General features: G+C 43.3%; 1 protein-coding gene across 2 annotated transcripts in view; it reads right to left on the bottom strand.

Annotated features, from left to right (window-relative positions):
• The window catches only part of LOC146866244 (prostaglandin reductase 1-like), a 336,856-nt gene that overhangs the window by 252,683 nt on the left and 61,673 nt on the right, over positions 1 to 22,500 (bottom strand). Inside the window, exon 4 of one of the 2 annotated variants that reach the window (XM_085634947.1) lies at positions 17,733 to 17,762. The exons of the other annotated variant lie outside the window; for it this stretch is intronic. Coding sequence (XP_085491073.1) covers positions 17,733 to 17,762 — 30 coding nt within the window. The remainder of the gene's footprint in view (positions 1 to 17,732; positions 17,763 to 22,500) is intronic. 2 annotated transcript variants of the gene reach the window in all.

Here is a 22,500-nt window from a genome sequence, read left to right as displayed (position 1 = left end):
TGTGTGTGATGAATTCCCGATGTGGTCTTCCTGCACCAATCGTGTTGAGGGCAAATGGCTCTTCAAAGCAGATTTGCCACATTCCAGTACTTGAACTTCTTCTCCCAATCTGCTATGTGTTCTTCAACAACATTTATTATCTTTGCTCTGATCTACAAGACTCAACCTAAAAACTGGCCACGTTGTGACTTTGTTGGAAAGAGAAAAGGAACTAGAAACAATCCTCATCATACATTTGCCAGGCTCCTTTTTTATTATGTGAATAAATCAAAGCAGAAAATGGTCAAATCAAAAATCCTCTTTGACTCAACTAAACTATCAGTCTCCGACCAATCCTAAGCATATCTATCATCAACAAGGACCTGCCCAACCCATGCACGTGAATTCAAAAAGCAAGGGACCCTCTCAACCAAATTCTTTTGCTGTAACCCCCACCAAAGACACTCCGTCATGACTGTCTTTACAACCAGCATCTAGTTTACACCACCATTTTTTAATTCATACCCTCAACCAAAATGAGTACAGTTATCCTGCATGGGAAATAGATCTGCACCATGGGCCTTTCTCCCACTTGCTAAAATGCACTACTGGCCCTCACACCCAGACCTGGAAGATCCTAAATAACTTTGTGGGGAAGCAACATCGGACTGTGATAATCCTTTGTTTTGTGCTTTTGGACCTCTGGTTTTAGGGCCTCTATTGGGAATGAGTTCCCCCAATGAAGCCTTGTGGACTGTAAGCCTTGCGGACTGTAAGCCTTGAGGACTATGGGGACTGCTGCAGGAAGACCCCTGATTGGGAGAATACCAATGGCTAGATGGGAAGTCAGGTGAAGGACTCTGTAGCTAAGCTGCTGACAAGTACGAGGAGGCGAGGAAGCAGCTGAGCCAGAGGCAGTGGCGAGCTGTAACAAACTCCCCTGGAAATCGCCATTATAATTTTGGGGCCAGGAGCAGTGGCGGCTGGTGTTAAGGGGCGTAGGGGCCATTGCCCCACCTACCAGCATCGTAGAAAACTAAGCATGGTAAAAATGAAAATAGACGATTTTTCAGAAACCTAAAAGGTGAACAAATTGCTGGTAAGTTACATAACGGTGAATGAGGAGAGCAGGCAGAGGAACATGCAGGATGAAGCGTGTGTGCAGTGATGGGCTCCTGAATAGATTGTGTGCAGTGAGGGGCTCCGGACTCATTGGCCAGTCAGCAAACTTGTGGATGAGCTTAGAGGCGACCCCGCCCGCGCCTCAACCCCCACATTACAATCCCGATAATGTAAGGAAAGGGCGCACGGCTCATAATCTTGCAATAGCATTACAGCCCTTATGTCTCACGCTAGACTGGTAGCTAAAGGTCATCTTCCTCAGTATAGGCCCTGGCTGCCGCTTAGGCCTACAACTGGAGAGGGCCGTTAACAACAGATAGCCCTTTGCAGCGGTTGTTAATCCACTAATTAAACCGTTGGCTAATGAAATACATCTTTAGAAATTAACCTGTTCCCTAGTTATATTACACAGATATGAGTGGGTGGGAAAACTATTCTGTCTTGTCGGCAGGGGGGAACGTTTAAGTACCCTACAATGTCGAGTGTGTGCTTGGTTACACATCAAGCAGAGGGCTCAGGATCCGACATTTAACAGCATGTCTGCCGAGTCCTGGGGTTCAAAAAAAAGGAAAAGGCTTACCTGCACGTGTCGTGTCGTTTGAAACCATGGCTGCAGGCGCCTTTTTTCAGCAACAAACACAACCCTCACAAAATTAGGACCGCCTGCCAAACTGAAACTAAATGGATAGCCACTCCCGGTCGCCTCAGCCTTACCCAATGAGAAAGCCTCATTTACGGAGGCGAAAGGATTGCTGTAATGGTTACCACCCCCTGCACTCAGTGCACTGTGAGCCAGCCCTGCCCCTTCCCATTACTCTGAATGGCGCTCCACTGACCGCGCCCTGGGCCAATTCATTATCGCCCCATTTGAAACCCATTTACTGCCGCTTTTTTCAGCCACACCCACAAGGCTGATGTCACCCGCCTCCTCGCTTGCGCCTCGAGGGCGAGGAATAGTTCTCGCCCAGCTTTTGCACAGGTGCACATTGCGCAGGAAGACACCGGGACAAAATATAAGTAAGTAGAAATATATATATATTTGTTTTACATAGTTTAACTTTAAAGTTTCACGGGGGAGCACCAAGCAGTGAGCACTTCTTTCAACTGCTCCACTGGTGTTCATTCTCTCCCATTAGTTTTCTACGATGCTGGTAGGTGGGGCAACGCCCCCTACGCCCCTTAACACCAGCCGCCACTGGCCACCTCTCTAACACCAGGATGAGAGTGGGTGGCAGGCAGGGAGCTCGCCTAAGGAGCTGGCCTAGAGAGCTGAGTGGCTAAGCAGCTGCTACGTGGGTTCACTGGCTTAGGTGCAAGTGCTCATGGTGGAGCAGGAACGCCTGTCTGGATCAGCATTCACCAAATGGTGCATCGGAAGTGTGAAAACAAAAGAAAAAAAAACACGAAAACAAAAATTCATCGGCCTGCAGCTGCATCAAATGGGGTTTCAACGCAAGCCCTTGGTGGGAAGGAGTGCCCCATAAACCCTGACTGGGACATACAAAAGTGTGCGCACCTCATGCCTGGTACTCCCTGAGGGACTTTCAACGTTTTGAGGGAGCTGCCAAGACCTATTCAAGTCCCCTACAGGTGTCCCAGTGTAAGGAGAAAGTGGCACCCTTGATCTCCTGGGGGACTAAACTAGTGACCAAGGGAGGAGGTTTAAGCTGAAACCAAGTACTTTCAGGGTTGGGCTTACATATAGCCCTCGTGAATAGGGGACCTATTCAGTTCCTGGGCCCTTAAAAGTTGCCAGGCAAACCGGGTCAACAACATAGATTTGGTTTTCAACAAAATGTTCACTGATGTGCTGTGTGCAATTGAAAGTGTGTTCAAGCCAAAGACAGGAAGCATTCATAATTGTGGTAACATCTTGCAAAGTTAATTGATAATGAATGGTCTTTTGATGATTGTAAAGTGAACACCCTGTAACAAAGCCGGTAGCCCTGACTTTTTCTAAGTGCATACCACCGGATTTGCTCTAGGCATGTATGGAAGAGAGTGTTTTGGCTTTATAAGTTAGGGTCTGCTAGTGTGCAAACAGTTAAAGTTGCCTAAATGCTCCAGAGTCTACTGTACATTTACAGGGTTAGTTGACGTCTATGACCTTTCTTTAGAGCACACTTCCTGTAGTTAACCAGGCCCTTCACACTTTGCTCCCATTGGTTTTCCCAGCGGTAATGGTCTATATATTTCTAATTTTCTGACTATTATTTAATTTTGTATGTATTAAGGTAATGTTCCTTTTTTAAAGAAAAAGCACTGAAAAGACATTGATTTAATGGGTGTTTTTTGTGGTTTTGCTGGTTTCTGGGTTCCCCAGTTCACAGCACTTCCCTGAGTAAGCATTAGACCCCTCTGCCTCGCTACTCGGAAAATCAAGTGCTAAAAGGGTACTTGGTCCTGGTTTGGTAGTTTGCAGGACAAGGGCTCCAGGACACCAGAAGCAAAAGACGTCGACTGCCTCTATTGGCTTCAGTAACTTATGAATGGCCTCGGATCCTCCCACCTGCCTTTCTCACAAACTCTTTCTCAGAACACCTCGACACTGACTATATCATTGCTAAGAAAATAAGTGTTCTGGACTCTTTCATTTGTCAGTTTTCTCTAGCGTCAACCCTTATGTTCCCAGGTAAGACCATATGCAAAGCCATCACACATCAGCTTCAACATCAGAAAATCATTAACACTTATTTCATGACTGCTAAGTGGGATTTAGCCAACTTAATTGTTTTGTGACTTAGGGGAGAAAGGAAAGTGACATTCATCCTCCCTTAATTCTCGGGCCCTTTATACACAACTACTTCAGATACTAATATAATGTTCAGGACGAAAAGGAGAAGAAGTGAACTAAGTCCAGTCATACTTGCATGGTAGCTGGATCTTTAACCTACTCCAAGAGCACCTCTTTACCTCCGATGTGCCATCAAGTACCTGCCCTTCAAAATTCGATTAACCTTTCTTACAAAGTGACCCTGAAGACGGACATAACTAATCCAAGTACTTGAGACTTCACATTCGCATCTGCAGCAAATAGTCAACACTGCCAAAAAAAAAAAAAAGGAAAATAAACTGTATGAGATTTGGGAAAGCTTGGTTGACATTGGACCAATGCATGTCAGCATGCCTTTTTTACACAGTGAAGGAAATTGTTGTTTTGAGTGGATTTTACATCATTCTAGGGCCTTTTCCAAGTAGTCCTTCACTCAACTGAGATGGTGCCTTAAATAATGTACCTAATTTTAAACACCCTTGGAGGATGTGACTATCTACAGAGATCCTAATTTCTCCAATAGACTGCAGCAGAGCCAGAAACCATGAAATCTGCATTCATTGAATTCAACCTATTGCAGTACACACACCATCCCTTACTGTAGCTGAAAGTGCACACACTTGACAACAGTTGTGCATTTTAAAATTACATAGTTCGGAATGACACAAGAGTAACTAAGGCATAGGTTCCACTCCCCAAAAGGCAGCAGAAAATGATGATGTGGTGGGCACACAGTGAACGTAAAGATGCGGTAGAATCTGTATTTGCTAGCATCTCAGATTTTAAATGGGTATGGTTCTTTTTTCAGGACTGCAACCAGGTAGCTCACATTCCACAACAATAAAGAACGCAAGTTAAGATACCTATGGGGCCTTTAGGTTGTATTCCGTATTAGTCATATGGCAGGCATGGCCCACTTCCTTTAAACCTTTACCACTGATCTGTTATTTGATATTTGAATAGGACTACTGCTATATACTAATCAATACCTTGTCACAGTGGCGTAGCAAGCGGGTGTGGGGGTTCAGTCTGCAAGTTTTGGGGGCGGCGGCCTTTCTCCAAGCCCTCTGCACCTACCTGCAGCTGTCGCAGGGATGCAACGACAGGAATCGCCAGCACCCCCCATGGTCCTACATGCGGCCGCAGGCAGCAAACTCAGGGCCGCAGGTGGCAAAAGGTATGGCTATGCCATTGCCTTGTCTTGTGCACCATGTACCTCACTCACCCTTCCGGGTTGTATCCCAGTAGCATCAGACTGTATACCTTTTTCTCAAATACAATAAAAATATTTGAACACAAAAAAAAGAAAACAAAGAATTAAATAGTTATGTGAAGAAACTGAATACAATGCAGATGAAAGGAAGGGAAGGGAGGTAGGTAAGGGAAGGGAAGGGGAAGAGGGGGGAAGGGAACCTGGAATTTAGATCGATTAGTGGCTACTCAGGCTTATCAAAGGAATCTTCACATGCAAAAAGATAACTTTATTGCAACGGAGTAATCAGTTGTTACTTATAAGGTAAATACACACTGCCTTTGAAAAGCTCATTACTTTCATACAAATGTAACAAAAATACTTTACACCCTGATTCACTCTGGTTATTTGTTGAAATCTGCAAGTTATGCAGCAGACAGAGGCGTACATGACAAATGAGTTTGATCCATAATTGCATAAGTCAACTGGTCCTGATTATTCAGTTGTGCACATCAGTAGTAGGTATTTGTGTTTGGAATAGGATATCCTAGGAGGTGATTGTCGTGCAATCAGGGCTGGACTGGGAACACAAACCGGCCCTGGCAATCAAATCTGTCCGGCCGTGGGGGGTGGGGTGGGGCTGGTGGGAAACACTGCTGCTGCTTTTGGTACAATTGAAGAGTGGGCCAAGAAAACAGCATTGGCCCAGGAGTGATGTCTTGTGCAGAAGCTGTTTTTCACCCAACAGCCATGGTGACTGATGAGCAGCAGTAGACATGGGGCTGGGTGGCGGCGGCCACGTGGGTGAGAACTGGCTGTCAGTCGCCTGAATGCTGAGATTGGGCCGACGCGGATTGGCTCCAGGCGGTGGAAGCGTGGTATGGGTGTATGCTCACCGGAGGGCGCACCATCCTAAAGGCCCCTGCAAGAGCAGTGTTTCCCAAACTGTGGGTCACGACCCTTGGTAGGCTGTGAAAATCCAAATTATAAATAAAGATGTTTTTAAATCCTGTCACATTCGCTGCACTTCAAATGCCAGGCTATGTCTTCTGACAAACTGCTGCTTATGTTTTTTTTAACACGGGGATCGATGTTTACAAACTTTTCTCACCTTACAGTCAAAGAGAGCAAAGTAAAGTGAATTATGTGACAGTCTTGCTGGGGTACAAAGTGTGTGAAAGGAAAGGCTGTAGAATGTAATTTTTTTGTAATACACAACAACATGTAAATATCACTGGCATAACGAAACTTGAAGATGCCCCCCTGCACGGTATGTGGAGGGACCCACCCCGAACTCAATCAGGAGCTCTCTGGCCAGAGTACTGTGCTGAGGGGAGCCTCTGGAACTTGGGGGCACCCGGCACCGCAAGGCTAGCGGGGGCCTGTGTTACGCCACTGGTAAATACCTGTAAATGAACTGTACACATTCAGCGGTTTGGAAAGCATAAATGAAGCACATTATTTTGAAATTCTGAAGTGTGATCAAAATAAAACAACACTTTTACTTGGTCATGCGCAAATGACAAATATTAATTGAAACCCGATTTCTCCACATTATCATTTGTGTGCAATATAGTTTTATCTGTATGGCTGTACAAATTAAGTGGCCATTTCAATATAAAATTTGCTACCACAGGATACTTTAGTTACAGTAAAAATGTGCCCACCCCATGTACAGTAAAGGTAGGTAAAGATGTGTCAGGCTAAAAAGTGAGTCGTGGTTCTAAAAGGTTTGGGAAGCACAGCTCTAGAGGGCATACCATCATAAAGAACTGAAACAGAAAAACAGTAAATCCTGGCACATGGGAAATGTTTGAAAACAGATAGGGCTGGATGGAGGGAATAACAAGGAAAAAAAAAGAAGAAAAGAGGGAAAATCTCAATGTAATGGTGCTGCCAGAGTCCCAGTTCAAAGCCTTGGAGTGATAACAAAGAAAAGCTGGGCAGTGACTCAAAACCCAGGCATGAACTAAAACAAAGGCTTCACAGACCCTAGTACGGAGAGAGTGATGGGTCTAGCATGACTTCAGTCCCTGCTATAGAGCTATTCATTGTCGCAGGCCTGCTCCCCCGTAAAAGCTCCGAAATAGGAACTATGGGAGGAGGGGCTAGGTTAGAAATGTATTTTGCAGCCAAGGCCAAGGGAGAGGAGATGGCCTAAAGACTAGAGCGGTCGACCTCGAATCTGGTGAACTGGGTTCAAGTCTCGGCACTGACGCTGAACATCCTTTGATTCTGGGCAAATCACTTAATCTCCCCGTGCCTAACAAAAATGAAATTGTCCTCATGTAATACAACTGGTGCTATGTAAAGCGCTCTGATACCCGATTCGGGTCAAGTTCGCGCTATATAAAACTCTGTAAAAATAAAAAAATTTAAAAAAAAGGCTGAGGAGGACCAATGCCCTTAACTGCTATAGTTGGCAGGAGAAAGAATTTGTAAACTGTCATGTAACCCACCAGAAGATGGTCTACCAAACACTATGAAATAATTGTCAAAGCCCTGAATGGTCATTTTGAACCCCCGGCTACCATGGCTAATCCAGAGTGCGAGAGGTTCCTCCTGAGGCAGGCACGTCAGGCCCTGAACAATCTGTAGAATCTTTCTACGCGAGACTGAAAGAGATGGCCAGTACCTGCACTTTGCTTGACGAAACGGAGGAAATTTGTGTAGTTTATTCAGGACTGTGCATCAGGGAGGCTAAGAGAACAGATCCCGCAGGAAACAAGGAAGTCTATACAGGATATTCTGACATTAAGGAGGTCCAAAAATTGGTGAAGTTCCGAACCTCACACATGAAAACTGCCCTTCTTTTTATCAAGGTAGCACCAGTCAATCAGACAGACAGCTCAAAGATCGAAGGGAGAAAGAAGCCTGAAACAGTGGATATTCCAGAGAGGAGCTTACCCCCACCTGGGTGAGTGCCCAGCAAATGAGAAGAAATGCTCAGGCTGCAGAAAATTAAGGGTCTGATTTAGAGTTTGGCAGATGGGATACTCTGACACAAACCTCATTTATACCCCAGTCCACCATATTACGAGTACAATATATTTAGTAGCATTTATAATACAAAGGACGAGGTATCTGTCACATTTGTGATGGAGTGCCCCATCCTCCAAACTCTAAATCAGGCCCTGCATCATTTTGTGAAAGTGTGCCGGTCCGAGGGCACAATGAGGACTGTTGGCATTAAGGTGGGGAACAAACGATATCCTAACCCACGGGAGCAGGTTGAGGATGACATAGGCAATGATGAAGGGTAGAAATCAATACATGTGGTGCCTGCCATAGACCAGTCCATTACTCAGGCACGGCGCTCGACAAAATGCCAAAAGCTTATAGGCATCAAACCTATAAATGTCATTACTGACAATGATGCCTTGATTAACGTTATGGCGCAGGACAAGTTCAACTTGTTGACACCCTGTCCAGCATTTACAAAGACTAAGGTAAGGGTGTTTGCCTATGGACCTACATCGCCCCTTCAGCTAGCTGGCATGTTCATAACAGACATTACTCATGAGCAAGAGACTGTGTACCCAAAAATATTTGTTATACATGAAAGGGCATAAATGCTGTCGAGCTGCCAGGTGGCAGAAGGCCTGAAACTGATTGAGTTTGCTTTTTGCATTCACATGAACAAGGTGATTGGGTGTCGCTGTGAAAAGACAGTACAACTTTACATCAACAAAGTGGCACACGTTGCTGCCTGCTGCCTCACCAGCCCCGTCCCCTTAGCTGACTCCTTCCCCTAGCCCCGGGCACAGGGTTCCCCCAGTCCTCGCTCTGTTTCCCTCCCCCTCCTTGGACTCTTCTGATAGTTAGGGTTCCCCATTGGGGAGCACGTGCTGCTATTTTAGACTGTGGGTAGCCTTGTGGGTGTTGTTTTCTTGTTGTTTGTATAAAATGAAACCGTACTGTGGGGTATTATGGCTGTGGCCCATGATGTTGATAACTCCTGCTTATGCTCCTTGTAACGCCAAGTGTTCTATGAACGTATGCCATATGTTTCTGCCATTCCTAGCGGCCGGCCGGAAGGTTGTGGGCCCATATTTGTATATTCTTGAGATTTGTAATAAACGGTTTCAAAAAAAACAAAAAAAAAAAACAAAGTGGCACAGCCGAAAGTCTCCCGGTCGGCAGCGGCTGCCCCATTTCCTGCTACTGACGTCCGCCGCACTAGCTCTCCCGACCCCGCCCCTGCTGTTGCGGTCTGACGGCATACGCCAGGCTACCGAGGCTGATGGCGGTGCCGATGGAGCCAATGGCAAGCTGGAGCTCGCATCTTCAATCCTGAGCTTTTATGGATATCAGATCTCACAGTATCCAAAGGGAATAGAGAACTTTTATCGATGCTGGGCTAAGGACCTGGGACCAGCACAACCTCTCACCTGAATGTTACAACGCTGCAAGTTTGACTACACTGTCTGCTGGACTGTAAAGAGGCTGGAGGCAGGTGGGTCTGCTCTGTAAGGAGCCGCAGGAGTGTCTCACCTTCGCCAAGCATACGCTGGAGCATATGCTAAGCCTAGTTCATGTGACCCACAGTCGTGTGACAGCAGCATCCTAACCCACCACTTCAGTACCCACGAAGCAGGGGAAAAAAGCCTCACAAAGTTGGGTTGCTGGATTGCGTGAGAAACAATTGGAAAATCTTGCAGGCTCTACTGTTTTTTCTTTTAAACCTGATCAGATGGCTCAAGGAAAGGGGACAACTGGAGTTGCTTTACCACAGATGTTAAGTAATGAGGAAGAGGAGGCAGAAGAAATCCACAACTTCCTATCAACTTCTAGGGTCTCCGAGAGGTCAGCTGATTCACCACCCCAGCTAGCGCTAATATCACCAATTGGGAATGAGGACCTCACTAAAGGAGAAGAGATGGAGCCTTCAGCAAAACCTAAAACCTTCCCGTTATTAAAAAAAAAAAAACCCTAAGAATGCTCAGACTGATGTGATTGCAAAACAAGCAGCATGGGGAACAACAGTTGTCTTTACAAGGATGTATTTGCCTCCGAGTCCTATGATATCTGGGGATTTGGTTTTGCAAGACGTAATAGCAAGAAGCAGGTCCCGAAGTGAAGCAGAGGGGCCAAGTTCCATGATTAGGTCAAATCTGCAGACTGCAGCAGTACCGGCACATAGGAATATTTCATCACAGGTCCTATATCATCTAGAGGAGCCTGATACGGAGGCAAAGGGTCAGTCACAAGAATTCTTCATCAAAACTTCCAGCGCTACCCAAGAACCACTGCCGGCGCCCATGAAAACAATACTAGACATCATTCTACCTGAGATACGAGGATCAAAGGTTCAAAAAGCTCTAGATATCGAAATGATAAATCAAAAGCTGTCCAACTTTGAAGATAATTTGAGGACACTACCTAAGCGAATATAAGAAGCTGAACAAAGAATACCAGATACTGAAGATAAACTAGTACAAGTTCAAAATCATATTTTGCGTGAGCTAAACAACATCTGGAAACTAGAGATGAAACTTCTGACTATGGAAAATCACTCAAGATGCTCAAATTTAAGATTCACGGGAATTCCAGAAGGAAGTGAGTCACACGGCAAAACTCAGTCTGTCCCACAACTCATGAATATGCTAATCAAGAAATACATTTTACCTTCTGCTCCAGAGGATTTGACGATAATGCAGGGGCACAGAGTACCCTTTCAGCGAACTCCAGATGCCAAATATACGCAAACTGTTTTGCTGAACTTTTCCGACTTTCGGATTAAAGAGCAAATACTCTTGAGACCTATTCAGCAGGAATCTTTTAGTTTTTTTGATAGTGTGACTGAAGGTTTTGTATGATTTATTATTATGGTCCCATATTTGACGACATTGAGGCTTTACAGCAAATTTATGATATATTAATTTCATTGAGAGGGTCCATAATATGGGAGGGGATTTCAACTACATTCAAGATATTAGGCTGGATACCTCAAATAAAACAACAAACCAACTAAAGCCCAAAACAACCAAATTGATACATTGGATGTAACAGGAAATGGCCCTTATAGAAGCACGGCGCCAAGGCCATCCAGGACACTCATAATTCACTTGCTATTCCTCTAGGTTTTAGTCAGCTTCTTGCATAGATTTTTTTCTAGTTGATAAATGGCTGGCAAGAAGGGAGTCAGAGATAATCACAAACTCATTCTCTGATAACTTAGTAGTTTCCATGATAGTCGAATTAGAAGGACTCGGGGTAAAAACCAGTTGGCACTTTGATACATCTCTACTCGAAGATCCGGGCAGGATCGACGAAAAGCAGCTTTTTATCTAATTGTTTTTAAAATTAATGAGAATTCAGCTGTGGTATTCTCTGTTTGGGAAGCTTTTAAAGCAGCTTTTAGGGGCCAGGTTATTGGCTATAAGGCTTCGGTTCATAAACAACAAACACTAAAAATCAAGTATTCCAGGCAGATGTAGAAAAATCTTGGCATAAGCTAAATTTGGCCAGGTCAGAGCATCAGATAAATGCTTGTCAGTAGGATATGGCCTTAGCCAAATAACAACTGAAAGACTTTTAAAAATTGGAGGACATTATTGGCAGCAAGGCCCACAAACAAAAGGTTTACGAGGAAAGCCAACATATAGGAGATACTTGGCTTGGACTACTAAAGTCCAAAATAGTAGAAATGCAATTGTTCAGATTAGGGATCCCAAAATGGGTATAGTGGAAGACACTAAGGGCAAGATCGGTAAGGTATTTCTTAATCATTTAAAAAATATCTATGTATTGTATTTTGAATAACCAGAGGGATTTTCCTATAAAAAGTATTACATAGGAGAAAGTTAGCAATACACTGAGAAGTATGGCCAATGCGAAAGCTGCAGGAAACGATGGATTACCTGTAGAAGTCTATAAGATCTTCCAGACAGCGCTTTTACCTTTTTTGACAACATTTTTCAATCAAATAAATGATGGGGAGGCTATTTCTAAAAACTTCAAGGAAGCCGTTGTGGTATGTTTTGTAAAGAAAGATAAGGATCCAAGGGACCATAATGCAAATTGTCCCATCAGTCTACGAAATGTAGATGATAAAATATTTATGAAAATTTGGTTAACAAAACTGGCCCTGTGCGCACAACAGGTGGTCCATTCAGATCGAACAGGGTTTCTACCTCATAGATTAATGTCAGCGAATATCTATTTTTTAACACTGTCAATAGATTACCTGTCGGTCAGGAAGGTCAAGACAGCTATTTTAATGCCTGATGCGGAAAAGGCGTTTGACCTTGTTGATTGGCAGGCTTTGTATTTTATATTGTAAAAATTCTGGTTCCTGTCGCAGTTGGTCAAAATGCTACAAGAGCTCTACAAAGGATCAGAGGCTAAAATCGTGATACATAAAGAAGAGACAGGAGTAGTAAGGATCAGACATGGAACCAGGCAGTGATGCCTGTTGCCCCTTCTCCAGTTCTCACTATTTATAGAACCCCGGGCAATTAAAATTCGCAACAATTTGGAGGTTATATCTTCCTTAAATGGTACGCCTAAAATCAAATTAGTTGCGGATGATATTATCTTATATTTGCAAGCAGATTCGATAAACATCCAAAATGCATTTCACGAAATACAAGCTATTACACTGATAGGGTGCTACAGATTAAATCAAGCCAAGACTGAGATTCTGAATGCAAATTTAGAGTGTCTCTCTTTGTCCGAGCAACGGTTATCACCCAAACCCATTAGATATTTGGTAATATTTATAGTTAATAATTATGATCAATTGTTTACGCTTAATTATGGTAATACACTGAAAAAAGCAAAGAGGCTTTTGGACAACTGGTCTTTGCTTCCTCTGTCACTAGTTGGTCGAGTTTCAATGATTAAAATGTACATTTGACGATTATTTTTATTTTTGTTTATTTATCTCCCTCTTAACTTACCCAGATCTTATTTTAAGAAACTAAATGTCGCAAGGGATCCTAGGTTTTTGGAAGGAGGCAGGGTTCACAAGATTGTGTAATTTTTGTAATCTATCAAATCTGATTACCTGGGGTATGCTGGTACAGCAAGTGGGCTGCCAGAATACCGCCCTTGGTTTTAGCTTCAATCAAATAACCAGTTTCCTAAGAGAAACTTATGTGATGCTATATACATTAGCACTAATGGTATTGTCGCAAATTTATGAGAACAACTTACTTGGAGTGGGTAATTGGTACTCTCTGCTATATCAGATGAAAGAGCAGAAATAGGTTGATCAATTCTTGTTAAAATTAGAAAAAGAAATAGGATGTAGCCTTAATATTAAAGAATGGCAGATATTAAGTGAAGTGGGGTGTAGAGCGTTAAGAGTTGCCAATTATAAAAAGATGGCTTTTCTCTCCAGGTGGTTGACTTATACACCGAAAAGGCTACATAAAATGTTCCCACTCCTTTCAGATCAATGTTTTAGATGCCAAGCTCAAGAAACAGGAATCATGTTTTCTTTCATTGTTGCCCTCTACAACGATTTTGAGTCGAAGTGTTTGAAGGTATTCATTTCTCCCTAGCAGCACAGATTATGTCTTCTTTAAGATTGGTCCTTCGGGTCCTCAGACGAGGTTTACCATCTGAACAATATATTAGCAATATTTTGTTTCTATTGCTATAGCTGTAGCCAGATCTCTGAAACTCCAGAACTGGAAATAAGATAAGATACTATTAATACAACATTGCGGTGGGACGATGGCTAACACTTACACATGGGAAGAGGCATATGCTAAATGGATTGGAGCCGTCCACAGATTTAAAGCAATTTGGTCAGGGCTTTTTTCTTATTTTTGGCAGCAAATGGTTAATAAATGTTCTATTCTAATGTCCCTGTCTCTTAGAAGTGCTAGAAAGATAGATGGGTTGGAAGGTCACATATAGAAGAGGGGTAAAATAATGTGTTGTTCTTCCCTAATTGGCACGATGCACTTTCAGAGAAAACTCTCCTCTTTTGTACTGTATTTTGAACTGTACGATCATAGTGTTTTAGATGTTATTATAATTGCTATTTTAGGGGGTGATTTATAATTTAGGAAGCAGCTATTTATGAATGTTAGCATTTTATTCCAGTAAGTAAATATTATCCTACTTGTGTCGGAATCTTTGTATGGCAATGTTTACACAAAATATTTTGATGGTTATTGCAGAGGCTTCTGATTGAAGAAATGTTGATTGCTACTGCTCCTTCACTATGTGAATTTGTAATTTCGTTTTCATCTACTCAAATAAAAATTGGAAAAAAAAAATCAAACAAAGTGGCACAGCATTGAGGCACTGACAAATCGCATTTTATCTCTGATCAAAGGTGTAAGCTGAGCTTCAGAGGCTGAAAGAGGCAGACATAATTGAAAAGGTAAATAAGCCAACGCCATGAGTATTTCCCATTGTGGTGACTTGAAAGCCCAAACAACCAGGGGAGTTTGACTGTGCATCAATATGAGACTCTGAAATATGGCCATAAAGATGGAGAGACCCAATAACCAAACAGTTGACGATATTGTGAGCAAAGTTGCAGAATCAAGATGGTTTTATAAGATGGCTCAGAGATCAACATATCACCAACTCATGCTTGACCCTGAATCAAGATATTCTCCACATTCTCCATGCATCTGGGCCTCTGGTGATACAACATGTTCAACTTCAGAATATCTAGCACATCTGGGGTGTTCCAAAACACAATCAAGCGCTTTTGTCTGATTTATTGGGGGTCCTCAATGTGAGTGATGATATTTTGTTGTTTGCCTTAATCCTGGAAGAGCACCATGCTTGCCTGCGGACGGTAGGTCAGCAACTGAAAGACAGTGGCCTTACACTACACAGAGGGAAATACAAATTCTTGAGAAAGAATATTATTATTTTTTGGATGTCATTTCCCAGATGAGGAGGTGGCACCTGATCCCATGAAGGTAAAAGACCTCAATGTGGCCCCTACTCACTCTTCAGTCATAGGTTTGCAGAGTCTTTTGGTATGGTAAATTACTCTGGGCAGTTTATAAGAAATGTAAATGAACTTACAACCCTACTGCAAGAGCTCATGAATGTTTCACTGAGCTGGACATGGGGTCAAGAGCAGGAATGATCTTTCCAAAACACTAAAGCTGTCCTGTCAGCAGAGACCACACAGGTCTATTATGACCCAAAGACAGACAGAATTGTCTGTTGATGCCAGTCCTACAGGATTGCGAGTGCTCACCCAAAGGCAATTGTGTGGAACGTGGGTGTTAAGTGTACACCAGTTGTGACCTCACCCCCACTGGGCCACTTATTCCGCTATTCCAGGGATCTGCTTCGGCTTATTCTGCCATGAATAGAAAAATTAATACAGCAGTTATAGGAGTGTTTGTTTTCTGTAGTCTATAAACCAGCATCTCTGACTCCTGCAGACTATTTGCAGAGACATTCCCAGAGGAGCCGAGCAGAAGAGGAAGCTCAAGCCCATTAAAATGAGGAATAAGTAAGACTGGTGGTTGAGAGGTAACTCCCCATGTCATTCAGTCAGATTGTACAAGTCAATCACGATGATGGCTGTTAGCAGTTAATTATGCAAGCCATCCGGACAAGGGATTGGAGTTGTCTTACGTTGAATCAGGGAACGGATGAAGCCTGGCAAATATAGGTGCCGCAGACTGGTCAACCCAGCAAGTCTGATAAGAAAAGTGGTTCACCTGGCCCAAGGGGGCAATAAGGGCATTGTAAGCACAAGAAGTCCATTGAAAAGCAAGATGTGGCTTCCCAAACTAGATGAGACGATGCAGCAAGTGGTCCGTGAGTGTAATTTGTGCCAGGCTAAAAGCAGCCCTGATCCACCAGAGCCTGTAATCATGGAAGAAGTCCCACCGTCCCTCTGTGTATGAGTGAGGGCTGATTTTCGGAGCCGGTTTGATGGCTGCCAAATGTTGGCGATTCATGATTTCTTAAAATACCCAGAAGTCAAAATTGTTCCCAATACTTCAGCAAGTGAAGAATTCCTATACTTTAAAAAAAAGATCACAGCTATGCATGGTCTTATTCAGGAAGTTAGAAAAGACAATTTTCCTCCATTTTAGTGGCATGAACTTGCAGAACACCTTGCTTCCATAGGAATAAAGCACTAGTGGATTACACCACAATGGCCTCAGCAAACATGGAAGCGGAGAGGTTTATGCATACTGTCTCACAAGTAATTTGAATGACTCCCCCCCCCCCACCCCCCCATTAACACAATTTACAATGAACTATCCAGTCTTTCCTCAAGGACTGCCGTCAGACACCTCATGTGACTACTGGCTCTGCTCCAGGATAACCATAATTGATGTGGTTCCCCATCTGCACTGGTGGGTCCCTGATTGCATCAACCTTGATTGATCTCTCCAACGTAAGACTCAGCAAAATGCTCAGATCAGCAGGTGTTGTTGAGCTGAGTAAAGCTGAGAAAAGAGATTTGGCCTTGGTGAAGGATTGGCACTAGCACAGTAACTTTTGACTCCCTTTGGAACTAGAGTCTGGAGGGTGCAAACAAAGGGCACACTGGTTACAGCCCAGAGAGGAGCAAAGGAAGTTATGTGGAGCGTTTCACATTTCAAGAAGTTCTCAGGTGTTCCCCAGTGTTCAGTTAACTGTCAGTGACCAGGAAGAGGAAGAGGAAGATTACGGGACCTGTCAGGATGGTTCAGCCCTGGTGTCTCCAATAGTCATGGATCCTTCAAGGGTGCCTTTGAGTTAAATTTTGAGGGCTCAAACTCGTTTCTTCTTGATGGTGCCCTCTGGCCCCAGTGAAGAGCTGAGAGGGCTCATAGCAATGATGGATGCTGATGGTAGTAGGTATCATCTAGGGGCTGGTCCCACCCCATCACAGAGATATTGCAACTTTATATAGTAAATTGTGGCCTATGTGTAAATGTCACATTTAGAATAGATAGTTATCTTCTTTAGTATGTTTCGTTTTAAGTTGTGGAGGAATGTGTTATCTGAAAGAAGCAAAAATTATGGTGGTGATATAGTGGAGACGTGCCAAGCCCCTTAGATTAGCAGGCTCATGGTTTGATCTATAATATTACATTAAGGAGAAAAAATAGGGCATTACAGGGTTCAATCCTGCCCTTAATAACTTAAATACACAAACATTGGCGTGGTGCCCTCAGAAGTCTGCATCTGCTTAATCAGCTGATCTGCAGGTCATTAATAGAGACCCAGAGGGTTCCCTGTGTGCTACTAACTGTGCTCAACCTAAACTTCAGGCAATTCCACGAATTGGACGAGGATGGCTTACTCATGTAATGTGACATACTTCACCATTTGCGACCTCGTACCACCTTGGTAAGATGGTACCATCAGGGCAAACTCGACCTCAGAATGGGGCTTTTCTGGTCGAGTTCTCAGATACTTTTATTCTTTCAGGACAGTGATTTAGGGCCAGTTTTGTTAGTTCAAAAAAACCTATGGGACAAACCACTAAAGTATTCTTTAATTTGGTGGTATCCCTGGTGAATTAAAAAGATTACCAAGGGGTAAATACAGGAGGCATACTTAGGTATAATGGCCTGTATGCGGCACTGCATATGATTAAGTATTCTTGCCTACATGTTTCTGACTCTATTAAGCCGTGGGTCTAAGACATTCATCTGAGCCGTATCTAGGTCCCCCTACACTGCAAGTAGTTAGTGTTGAGCAAGCATAGATATAAAGATAGGGCCTTACCTCTCGAATGGTATCATTACACGCAAAAACCTATGGAATAAATACAAAAGCAGCAACAAGATATTGTTTATATATTAAATAAGCTAAATAACTGAGTTAACTTGGCTCAGTATAGTAGTCGAACAAAGTCTGGACCCACACAGAAAATAACTATAAAGGTTTTATAGCACTGTTAGACAAATAGTCAAAGATTTGTGATCAAGTGAGTAGACTATATTAAAACTCAAGTACAATATATAATCAGCATAGTGTGTTCATGTGACCATTGAGTAAACAAGTGGAAAACAGGGAAAATTCAAATACCTAGAGCTATTTAGCTAGGTGCTTCATGGTCTGTTTGGGGTGGGTCTCTCCTGTAGTCACACTCTTAGGTCACAGGGTAATATAAAATACAGAGATTAAAAAGGTACCAAAAGTATGGGAAAATACTGGAGAAGGGTAAAGGCTATATTGCCCCACTCTGATCAGTTCAGTATCAGGAGGCAGTGCAGAGGAACAAAACAAACTATTTTAGTTAGATTGAGAGAACATACAGTGTAGACAAAATAAAGTGAAAATCATGCTGTCTAAGGTACTGAGACAAACTACTTTAGTTAGATAGAGAGAGAGAACAGAGTAAACAAAATAAATTTAAAAAAAACAAGTCGCCTTAGGTACTGAGAGAGACTCAAGAGAATGTTAAGTAACCTGTCCACTGCTCTTAGTACAGCCACGTACTGTCTCCCTATTCAGTTTCCTAGTTGTAGGACTTACTTCTGCAAGGCAGAGATCACACTCATCTCCTACTGGGCCCCGTCGAACAGCCGTCTGGTGCCGTGGCAGTTCGCCAGGAAACCCCAGCTTTTAAAGCTATCAGGTAAGGGTATTTTGTGGTAATTTCTCATTCACACTTGTGTTTGATGCCAATAGCCATAGAGTGAGAGTGGAAACTCGGACTGGATCAGGTGAGGTCAATCGCTCAGTCTGCATGTGCGTTAGTTTTCTGCTCCGGTCCCGGGTATGGCCACACCTAGAGCTTAAGTTGTTCCGAGGCCATGCGTCTCGTCAGGGGTGTTTACCCTGGAAGTACTGACATCCGTGAGTGTGTTTCTGAAAGTCAGGTCATACCATTTCATGTAGGTGGTAGACATGACTCCGGGCCCATTGTTCCCAGACTCCTCCTTCAACTCCACCTCTCGTACTGCATTCTGGGGCATGCAGTCTTTCACCCTATTCACAGTTTGGGCATATAAAGGTTTCTGCAAGTAATGTTTCCTCTGCCATCATATTGGGCGACATAGAGACCCTCCATATTAAGGGGGTTACTGTCAATAATCCTATATGTATTCATAAGACTGGGCCCAGTTTCCCTCGGCCTCACAGAAGTTGCAAAGACACCTCTTCTGATAGTAATGGTAGAGAGTGTTTCACCCATGAAGGTAATACTAGAGACTTTATGATGATGAATGCAAAAAAGCTATCCAGTTTTGCTATCTTTTATTCAATGATCCCCATGGAATATCATAATTTAGCCCATGAGAATCAGTTCAAAGGAGGCACACCCATCATTGTTACAACCTGAACAGTGCTTTTGTGATGTCTGTATTTCTCTGTTCCAATTTTTCTAGAACATACCATTCCATGTCAGTTTGGTGTTGTCTTTCCTACACCTGATAGTGCTTCTGTGCTCTCTCATCTTTACCCTTACTTTTCGGGAGTTCATCCCTATATACAGGAGTCCACAAGGGCATCTCAACACATCTATCACATCACTTGAGTTGCAGTTTGTCAGATGTTTCAACCTCAAAGGTCAAGAGAGGCCAACTTCCACCTCTGCACATCTCTTTGTGAATTTACATACTTCACAGTCTGCACACGGATGGTGGCCTTTGTGGGGAGGGAGGTTCCTGAGTCTCTGTTGTGATTCCACTCTCTTAATTCTGGGGTGTGTGTGAACAACAACATCTCGGATGTTCTGGCTACATTTGAACGCGAACATTGGTCATGTCATCTTTAAATTCCCAGTGTTCAGAATCCCCCTGTTTTTCATGACCAACTTTTTAACCGAGTTAGAGATTGAGGTGCAAGTTGTTACACAGATGGGTCTATTTTCTGGATGTTTTTCTATGTTTCTAAAAGCGCCTCTCTATTGCTATTCAGAGCTCTTTTCCATGCACTGGTGATCGTCCTTTCCAGGTAATTTCTCTCTCCGAGTTTATTACTTAGTATCTTAGCATGTTCTTTGTACTTTATAGTTTCTGTGCAATTCTATCTCAGCCTCAAGAATTGTCCAATAGGTCGACCTTCCCACAGTGTGCGGAGTTGACAGCTTTCAAACCTAAGGAGGTTGTTTTTATCAGTAGGTTTATAAAACAAAACTCAATTTTCAAAAGGGCTTCCTCGGGGTAGATTTGTGGGATCCAAAAAAGGCATCTCTTCCTTGCTCACTGTCATTGCGAATCTGAGGAAAGGATCCAGATAATCCAGCCAAATCATGAAATCAAAGGCTTCTTCTCTGGTGCCCCTCCAGATCACCAGGATATCATCAATGTAACTCTTCCACAATCTAATTTGGTTGTGAAGAGGGTTCTTATTGTCATAAAGGTTTTTTCTCTCACAGTCATGTATGTAGAGGCAGCTAGGCTTGGGGCACAAGTGCTACCCGTGGAAGTCCCATGGATCTGTAAGAAATAGTCTCCCCCATACTCGAAAATATTCAGTGTCAGGACCATATGTGCGCAATCCAGAATAAAACCCACTGGTGTTTGTTTGTTTTCCTGTCTTGGTGTGTGACTCTTCTCAATTACCTCTAGAGTGGTTTCCTATGGAATATTAGTATACAGGGATTCCACATCTAGAGTAATTAGTAACTCCCTTTCCTGATCGAAGAGTATATCCTTCAATTTTATAAGGATGTCTTTGGTATCTTTTAGGTACAAGGGCATCTCTGTGACCAGTGGTTTCAGGAAAAAGTCTCAAAATTGGGACAGGGGTTCTAGTGCGGATCCTATGCCTGACACCATTGGTCTGCCAAGTCGGGGAATCTTGTTCTTGTGCAGTTTTGGCAGAATGTAAAAGTAAGGTGTTTTTGGTTCTTTTTCCACCAGAAAAAAAGCCTCATTCTCTGTGATCCACCCGTTGTCTAGTCCTTCTCTGACAAGAAAGGTAATTTCTTCCATTATGTCTGGTGTGGGATTCTTTGCCAGTTTCTATAATGTTTCTTGTTCTCTAGAAGTTTCAAACATTCTGCATGGTACATGGTTTTGGGCATTATAAATATCCCTCCACCTTTGTCTATGGGCTTTATTATCACTGTATTATTGTTCTTTAGCTCTTGCAGAGCTTCCCTTTCAGCTTTGGACAGATTCTGGAATGGGGCAGTTGTGTATGTCTCAAGGGCTCAAACCCCACATTAATCACCAGCTCAAAAGCGGCCACTTCTGGAGGTAGTTGCTGAATTGGGGGTGTGAAGGTGGATTTTTTCGGAGTCCAGTATTATTGTCCTTAGCGTCAGCCCAGTCTTCCTGATTCTCTCTTTTGGCACAGAAAGCCTGTAGTCTAATCTTTTGAAATAAACTCTGCCATCTCGATTTTTAGTCAGAAGAAATCTTCCTTGGGGGTGGGGACAAAACCCAGGCCTTTGTTCAGGACATCTCTGTGTTTCTGTAAGGGATAACTGGGTTTGGTTTATGACATTGTCTCTTCTTGCTCATCCCTGGTTGGGGTACCCTGGTGTTGGGTTGTCTTGAGTTTGTTTCTAGGTCCTTCCAGGCGACTTTTTGTTCTCCGTTTCTGCCCCTCCCCTATCCGTGTCTCCTCTCTAAAAAGGCTGTGGTTATGGTGGGTGTCATGGGAAGCCTTGCTGAGATGGATATTGTGGGAAAGCGAAGGGTGGCCATCCCCATTGGGGCCCTGGGAGACTGTCCTATAGTTTCTCCTGCCTCTCCCTCTTTTTTGAGGTTGGTCATGTGTTCTGTCGGAGGAACCATCTGTCCCTGAGGAGCTCTTGCTGTCATCTGAGGAGAGAGATGATGCACCCTCTCTCCGTACATAATCAGTCTTAGTGTGCAAAAATGTTGACAGATCCTTTTGGAACGTGTTTATTTTGGATTGCATCAGATAGTCCTTATTGACCTCTTCTAGTTTCTTTTTGAAACTTGAAATTGTAATGTGGGTTCTTAAGAATTCTCCAGTGTTTTAGTCTCTACTACCATTGCGTCAGACAGTTTCTAAGCTGTTTTATGAATAATATCAGCCAGGCCCTGGTGCACTCCCATGCGATTAGGGACCAATCTTTACGAAACTCCTTGTCTTCTAGTCAATCCTGGGTTTGTTTGTCACAATCAAGCCTTTCGGGCGGCATTCCCTCTCAAATACTTTGTCATTATTGCTCCATGGGGCATCGTTTTTACTTGTGTTTTTTTAGGTCTGACAGCATGGCCCAATCATTCATTTGAATTATTGAATGTGCTACAGTTGTGTCTCGCATAATGGAGGGTGCAGCTAGGATGGAGAGGAGATCTTCATCAGCAAATGACAACTCTCCATTCTTGATACCGCAAGGGTACCTTGAGGCTAGAGCGTTCTCTAGTAACTATGTTTTTTCTCTCACAGCTATCTGCTGTTCCAACTAGAATATCACATGAAGGAGAAAACGTAGGGCATTACAGGGTTCACACCTGCCCTTAATAACTTAAATACATTAGAATTGGTGGGTACCCTCAGAAGTCTGCTATCTGCTCAATCAGTCATTAACAGAGACCCCGTGGTTTCCCGGTGTGCTGCTAAT

The sequence above is a fragment of the Triturus cristatus genome, chromosome 2_1 (assembly GCF_964204655.1).
Source record: "Triturus cristatus chromosome 2_1, aTriCri1.1, whole genome shotgun sequence".
Taxonomy (NCBI): Eukaryota; Metazoa; Chordata; class Amphibia; order Caudata; family Salamandridae; genus Triturus; species Triturus cristatus.
This window is presented reverse-complemented; position numbering and strand designations above follow the sequence as displayed.